At 33.9% G+C, this 7872-nt stretch overlaps 1 protein-coding gene across 1 annotated transcript; it reads left to right on the forward strand.

Annotated features, from left to right (window-relative positions):
* Positions 1 to 405: 405 nt before the first annotated feature.
* LOC130989209 (protein HIGH CHLOROPHYLL FLUORESCENCE PHENOTYPE 244, chloroplastic) lies at positions 406 to 2886 on the forward strand. The gene is made up of 8 exons (XM_057913164.1): positions 406 to 849; positions 928 to 1163; positions 1387 to 1485; positions 1570 to 1764; positions 1993 to 2085; positions 2157 to 2252; positions 2337 to 2477; positions 2565 to 2886. The coding sequence occupies exons 1-8, from the start codon at positions 714 to 716 to the stop codon at positions 2739 to 2741; spliced, it is 1173 nt and encodes a 390-aa protein (XP_057769147.1). The 5' UTR covers positions 406 to 713; the 3' UTR covers positions 2742 to 2886.
* Positions 2887 to 7872: the final 4986 nt, after the last annotated feature.

Consider the following 7872-nt stretch of genomic DNA (forward strand, 5'->3'; position numbering starts at 1 on the left):
ATAAGTAGCAAAGGTTGAAAAAATGAGAAGGATGTTCAAAAATTTAAATAAATTCATAAAAAGGAGAAAATGGCTTACATGTCAGCCATGGTGGACGACTCTAATTTCGATTAACCCACCGACCTCCCGTCTTAGTGGCGGCGGAGCGTTGTCCAGCGGCGTGGCGATTCGTGAGCGCTTCTCACCGACGCCAGCAATCGGCAGAGCAATGCCACTGCGGCGTAGGATGAAATTCCAAAAAATAGGATGTGCGATTCTAGTTTGGAAGTCGCAATGTGCGACTCTGATTTGGAAGCCTTCGAGAAGAAGATTAATTATGAAGGAATATGATGAAATTCTATTTTGTAAGAAACGAGGGTAAAAAATGAAGAATTTAAAGGGTGAAAATTTATTTATTTTTTATTTTTTTCTCATAATAAATTCACAACCAAATAAAATGCAGCCTAAAATAAAAATGTTTTCATCGAATTAATATAGTTTAAATTTCCGGTAAATTGACTCACGTGACGAAGCACGTGTACCAACGGTAAGCGCACGTTAGCAAGTGGCAGCTGAGGTGGACTCGAGCTCAACCGTAATCCAAACTTGCCGACGTGGCATCTTTCACATCTGTTGTTCTTCTTCCTTCCCCTTTCTCTCTCTCATCTCTCCTTTTCTCTCTCTCTGTAGATACCATCAAACCAGACGCAAAGTCAGTTGAGAGAGTCACTTTCATGGCCTCAACTCTCCAAGCTCAGCTATCCGCCCCTCTCAAGCACAACCTCCGCTCACACGCCTCACTTTCATGGCGCCGCAATTTATCATCCGACGCCATTGCCTCCACCTCCTCTTCTACTCTCATCACTAAAGGTAAATGTTCAATATCAAACCTAATTCCACACCGGTGCCTCAATTACTGCCAAATTTTCCCTAATTCGATATGCTCAGGTAGGGGCAACGCGGCGGTGATAACTTGCAACGCCCAGGCTGCGCCAGCGGCGGTCAATTTGGCACCCGGAACGCCGGTCCGGCCCACGAGCATACTGGTGGTGGGCGCCACGGGCACATTGGGCAGGCAGATTGTGAGGAGAGCACTTGATGAAGGCTATGATGTTCGCTGCCTCGTCCGCCCTCGCCCTGCCCCTGCCGATTTTCTCCGCGATTGGGGCGCAACCGTCGTCAATGTAATCCCAATTCATTCTCTGCACCTCCTTCTTCTTGCTTCCATTGTTCATTTTTATATATTGCACAGAGATTAGGTTTATTGTGTGATATGTTGTGCGATAGAAGTGTGTTTGCTCCATGTAGTTTTGAATTAGACTTGAAAATAAGGGAAGAAAATGGTGAAAAGAAGAAACAAAGAAAAAGGTTAGGTTTGTTGGATATTGAGTAGGGTTTTGTGAGCAGGCAGATTTGAGCAAACCTGAAAGCATACCAGCAACACTGGTTGGCGTACATACGGTTATTGACTGCGCTACAGGACGTCCGGAGGAGCCCATAAACACTGTGAGATGCCTCCCAACTTTATATAGTAGAATGGATGCATGTCTGCTTGTGATCTCTAATTTAGTTAAACCTTGCTCCTTTTAGGTAGATTGGGAAGGAAAAGTTGCTCTTATTCAATGTGCAAAGGCCATGGGAATCCAGAAATTTGTCTTCTTTTCCATCCACAACTGTGACAAGCATCCCGAGGTTCCACTTATGGAGATCAAGTATTGCACCGAGAAGTTTCTCCGTGATTCTGGCTTAAACCACATAGTTATACGACTTTGCGGTTTCATGCAGGTGGATGCCTGCCTTCTCTTTTATAGTAATTGATTTTCTTTCTCCTGCATAGTTGTTGCAATGCAAGTTGATTGAGTTAGGGAAATGAATGAGATCTATGTTTCACACTTGAACTCATGTACTTGTTTGAGATGGGTTTTGAAATTCTTGTTTGTTTATTTAGTTGCAACACTTTGAGACCAGACTATGATTTACTTACGGTGTGAATGGTGGTTCCGCCTGTGTCAGGGCTTGATCGGACAGTATGCAGTACCCATACTCGAAGAGAAATCTGTTTGGGGCACTGATGCGCCTACGAGAATAGCATACATGGATACCCAAGTAACTATTGTAGCAAATTAGTCTTGATATACGAATCATTAGAGTTTTAACGACCATTGTATTTTCACCAGGATATTGCTCGTCTAACATTTATAGCTCTGCGCAACGAGAGCATCAATGGGAAACTTCTTACATTTGCTGGACCTCGTGCGTGGACAACCCAAGAGGTAGACACCATATTATAAATCCATTAAGGTTTAAGGAAGCACATTTTAAACTGCTATCAATGGATTTGAACCTGTTGGTCTCAGGTGATAACCTTGTGTGAGAGGCTTGCTGGTCAAGATGCAAACGTTACCACTGTGCCAGTCTCGGTTCTGAGGTTTACTCGTCAGTTAACTCGTCTATTTGAATGGACCAGTGATGTTGCTGATAGATTGGCATTCTCAGAGGTACGAGCTTTCCTTGTTCGTGCCTGTTGCTTCACACGAATTCACCATGCTCGTACGAACGCCTCATGTCTTGGATGGCTTGTGTAGGTTCTGACCAGTGATACTGTCTTCTCTGCCCCGATGAGCGACACGTACCAACTTCTTGGAGTGGATGCAAAGGACATTAGTTCACTAGAGAAATATCTCCAGGATTACTTCACCAACATTTTGAAGAAGTTGAAAGACATCAAAGCACAGTCCAAGCAAACTGACATCTTCTTTTGACACAGTGAGACCACTGTAAAAGATAAGATTTCTTGTTTTCATATATGAGCAGTTGTATCATATTTTTGTATTCACATAGAAATACATCATTTCTGAAGCAGTTACCAAAGTTATCTATCCCATTAAGTAAATAGTTTTCTAGCCATGACTTCCTGCCTCTCCTCCTTACCGGTTAACTCGTCGTGCTTCAATCTCGTATTTTATTTAATCCTGCCGAAACATGGCGTTATTGGTTTAATGAAACGTGAGATTGGAATAAGATGTGAGATAGAGAAAATGAGAAATCATATTTGCTTCTTTAAACACACTCCATTGCTCCTTTGTTAATGAAATTCTATTGTTGTATTGGGCTATATTAATGAGATACATTTTCTCTTGGCATTGGGCCTACCTTGTCAAATGGGCTTCACTTGTAAAAGAGATATTCCTCCAAATCCTCTTTACTGCAAATCAATATTTCATTAAAGAAATTATAAATCAATATCGACTCTTGATTTTTTATGATCTACGAATATAATTAGTTTGAATTTTCAAAGATGGGTTCAGCCATATAAGTAAGAAGAAGGATCAGTGTAGTAGTGATTCAGTATTAATTGTAACCACAGACTCTTTAACTATAGGGATTTTATCTGACTGTTTTCGTTAACAATATATTATCACAATTGAATCCACTCATATTTGAGATGATAAAGATATTTGGTTAATGTCAGTATCATACCAGAAAAATGTTTTCTTTTTGGAAAATATTTTCCATTTCCTTTTATTTTCACGGATAAACCGCATATTCTCTTTTCCACAAAATAAGTACATTTCCTAACTATTTCGAGGGCTTTTTAACATAAGAAAAGAAAATTCAAGCATTTCATTTTCTTAATTTGTATTTCACAGTCACTTTAATAAACAGTGTTATCATGATAAAATTAGCTTTTTGCAAGGAAAAGACTAAGACGAGTAAAATTAGTAGCGAAAGCCAAAAGTAATCTAAAAATTAAAATCGGGTCAAAAGTCTGGAGTGGGTGGGCCTACACAACTGGACCCTTACAATGATTTGGCCCATAAATACTATCCACAAATTGAGAGAATAATTAAATAAATAATAAAGATGATTTATAATCAAACAATAGTTACCATATAATTAGATAAATAATGACTAAAGTAAAAATAAACACTAAAACGTAATGATAACTATAACATTTAATTATGTAACAATGATGAAACATTAAATAAACTTAAAAATAACATTCGAATTTGTAAAATTTAATTACTTTCTCTTTATTAGAGAGTAGATGTGTAATTTCATGAAGGCAAATATAATGAAGATTATTTCACAAGTATGCGGAGTGGATGGCCAACCCCTTTTATCTTAATAGAAGCAAGAAAAGTAAATCAATAATTGCTAGTTTGCGATAATATTTTTGTTTTCCTATCTACTAATTAAAAAAATCAATAGTCGTGTTTCATGATTCATGACAAAACAACCCATTCTATTAATCTATATTCATTTTTATTCCAAAGAGTGCATGTCATATGTTACATCGGTGATATATCAACTCGCAAGAGTGATAATAATGTCACATTTAATCTACAAATCCAATTGAGGAAAGTGGTTGGAGGAGAGAAAGACATTAATATTATGATGGCATGAAATTGGCTCAAATCCTATACAAAGGGCCAAAATAAATTTTCTATATTTTCAATTAATATTATAGCTATGATTTCAGCAACTCGAATCAGCATTTTAGCTGGAATATTTAAATGGAATATATATATTAGTTCATTTAATTCTATGAGATTAGGATTTAGGAGTAATATACATTTACAATAATTACAGTATCTTTTTCCCCCTCCCACCAAAAAAGGAAAAAAGAAAAATCTTTATTGTTTTCATTGATATTTTTGTCGTGTGTGTGGAAAGGAGATATTGATGGGACTACTTGTTGTAATTTCTTTTATTTTCCCTTTTTCTAAATTTTCATTATACACATATAGACATATATAATAGGAATTGAATCAGTCGATACTCCTTTTTCTTAAACGATGGGAGGAATGGACAAATTATTCTAAGTTGTGTCATTTTCTGTCAAATGTCTTATCCTTCCAATACTCACTACGCATTAAGTTTTATTTCTTTTTTTTTTCATAATATATGGAAATTATTGAGTGAATTTTATTATGCCTTGTAGAAGTGCAATTATCCTCTCTCGGCCAAACACTGCGCCCTCAAATTTCAAGAAAATATTTATGATTGTAGGGTACCCCTTAACCACAACCAACTTTATTATTTTCAAAATTATACTTTAATTACCTATTTGAACTATCAAACTTTCAACAATTACGTTCTAAGCCTTGAGTTTCGATAATAAAATCCATATAACATGCCAGAAGCTGAATACGACGTTGTTTTGATACCAAAAATGAATTAATATTAAATTCTTAGAAGCGATTTTGATGCCAAAACAATATCATTTTAATTATAACACATTATCTATTTCTTTCGACATATCACGTTACGATTTTCACTTAAGTGTTAGATTAAGTAAGTATTCAATTATATTATGGGGGTGGGTTTGGCGTTTTGCCTCCATCAAGTGTTGTGCAATTAGAATTATGAAGTTGGAATCACGTTGTTGGGCTAATTAATGAACCACTTAACTTTAATCGTCACGTTATGTTGTTTGTTGGGTGCATCAAGTAACTAATGATAATTGCTTCAATTCTTTATAATTCAATCTCTATACACTAACGTTGTTCAATTTTATATCTCTAATTGGGCTAATACAACACATGTTATTGAATTTTAACTAACGTCCTTAGCCCACAAATAATATAATTAACCAAACAAATAAACATTATATAAGTTGGATCGTGTTCCACAACAATAAATATTAGACCGGGATACATTAGTAAATAATAGAATAAAAAGACTAGTAGATATGAAAAAAACTCCCACACATTTCAAGAAATGCATATTTATATGTTTGAAAAAGATAGTACAGTAAAAAAAATTGGTTCATTCAATTTTTAGTGTTGATGTTTAGACGGTTAGTTTTAGGTCGCGTCACGTTTTTTCCCTAATCTAATTTCTCTTCACGTAAGACTCAAATTTGAACAGAAAATATATGAAAATAATAAGAATACACATTTCACAGAGGGTAGCGCTATTTGAATAAAATTTATTCAGACAAAAAAAAAAAGTTAAATATTTTTAAAAATTAATTTACATAATTTTTTTTGTTAAAATTAAAAAAATACTTCATTCGTCCCACGAATCTTGACACGTATTCATTTTTGGCCGTCCCACGAATCTTGACACATTTCCAAATAAGGTACTATTATCTTCTACTCTCCTACTTTATCACTTTTATTACATTCTCTCTCCTACTTTATCACTTTTATACTTTATTAACTATATACTTAAAATACTAATCTACAACTCTTTAATTTCCGTGTCGAAATTAAACGTGTCAATATTCGTGGGACGGAGGGAGTAGTTTGTTTTATTGCTTTTTTTAACACTTTAGTATTTTTGTAATTTTTTAACTATATTTTTTTGTAGTTTTTGTATTTTAAAAATAATAAAAATTAAAAAAGTTACTAAAAATTAGTACAAAAAAACTATAATGTGGAGAAAACAATAAAACTAATTAAATTATTTTTAATTTTAAATTAAAAATTTTAAATAAATTATTTGTAAAAATATTTAATTATATTTTGTCTGGACATATTTTGTCTAAATAATATTATTGTTTCACAAAATCGATGAAATTATATAGTCCTCACTCCGTCCCAATAATAATGTCTCAAATTTCTAGTTTGAGTGTTTCATTTATAATGTCACAATTAAAAAAGGAAATAATTACTTTATCTAAGTATTATTTTTATCTCTCTCTTCATTTACTTTATCTCTTTTTTTCTTTATCTACATTTTTCTCAATTTTGGTGTTCTATTGTTTTGGTACATTATTATTCGGAGGGAGTATTGATAAATAAACATGACTATTCCTATGTACATGTGATGTCTTGGGGTAACCAAATCCGTACAAAACTACACGCAACACTATGGTACTAATCATAATTATTTATTTTTTTACCGTATTAATTTCACATGCATTATTTGTACCATGATTTGCCTAGAAATAAATATCTAAATATAGGACGTAGAAAAACAATAAAATCAGTACTAATTGATTCTGGCCTAGCTAAGTAGTTGTATTGTCTCGGATGCATTATTTGTGATTGTGGTAATTAAAGGCGATAAAGAATAATTTATATATCATCATTATTTAATTATAATGGGTAATGAGAAATTGGAAATTAAAAAAAAAAAAACCGACGTGGCATGGCATATAGTTGTAATTTTGAGAGTGGGGTCCAGCCATGCAAAAGAGTTTCAAATCCTTAAAATAATTGATAGAAAAGATTGCACCCATCTCTTGGTGTTGCACTAGTGGAAGTGGTATGAAAAATTGACACAGTATACCTTTATTTGTAAATTCTAGTGAGAGATGAAATAAGGTGAAACTTTTGATCAACAGAGATTTGGTGATGATCAGAATCTTCTCTCTCTCTCTCTCTCATGTTCACCAACAATGCATATTCTCGCATATCCCATTTACCCTTTTTGTGAAAAAAAATTCAATTGGTGGTTGGAAATAAATCAGGATTATATTTGGCATTTCATTATTATAATTCGCATAATTAAAAGAAGCTTTGGGGTTTCGTATTCGATTTATTCTAAATTATCACTCACTTTATGCCATCAGAGCTATAATAATCCAAATTAAAAGATTACATAATTCAACTTAATTCATTATATATACATACATATACACTGCAATTTGATTTGTGAACTCCCACCTTTCGATATAAATGAAATCACATGAATAAAAATGTAGAAATTCAAACACATCAGAGAAAAGGTCGAGAAATCCATAGATTTATATATGTGTGTATATATTATTCCTAGAAAACCACAAACAAAAAATAAAGTAGTATTCTTCCCCACATGTTTTATCTTTTGAGAAAAAGTGACACATAACATGCAAGTAAAACAAAGAGGAAAAAAAAGATGAAAGAGAAGAGATCTCGCAACTAACAACCCCCAGAATTAATACAAAGTGTGTGTGTGTGT

This window comes from Salvia miltiorrhiza, chromosome 6, assembly GCF_028751815.1.
Source record: "Salvia miltiorrhiza cultivar Shanhuang (shh) chromosome 6, IMPLAD_Smil_shh, whole genome shotgun sequence".
Lineage (NCBI taxonomy): Eukaryota > Viridiplantae > Streptophyta > Magnoliopsida > Lamiales > Lamiaceae > Salvia > Salvia miltiorrhiza.

Bases quoted from the DNA above. Each gene is read 5' to 3' on its own strand.
- LOC130989209 (XM_057913164.1), top strand. From the start codon at position 714: ATGGCCTCAACTCTCCAAGCTCAGCTATCCGCCCCTCTCAAGCACAAC. The intron at 850-927 runs GTAAATGTTCAA...CGATATGCTCAG, and splicing joins TTCTACTCTCATCACTAAAG to GTAGGGGCAACGCGGCGGTG. The intron at 1,765-1,992 runs GTGGATGCCTGC...CGCCTGTGTCAG, and splicing joins GACTTTGCGGTTTCATGCAG to GGCTTGATCGGACAGTATGC.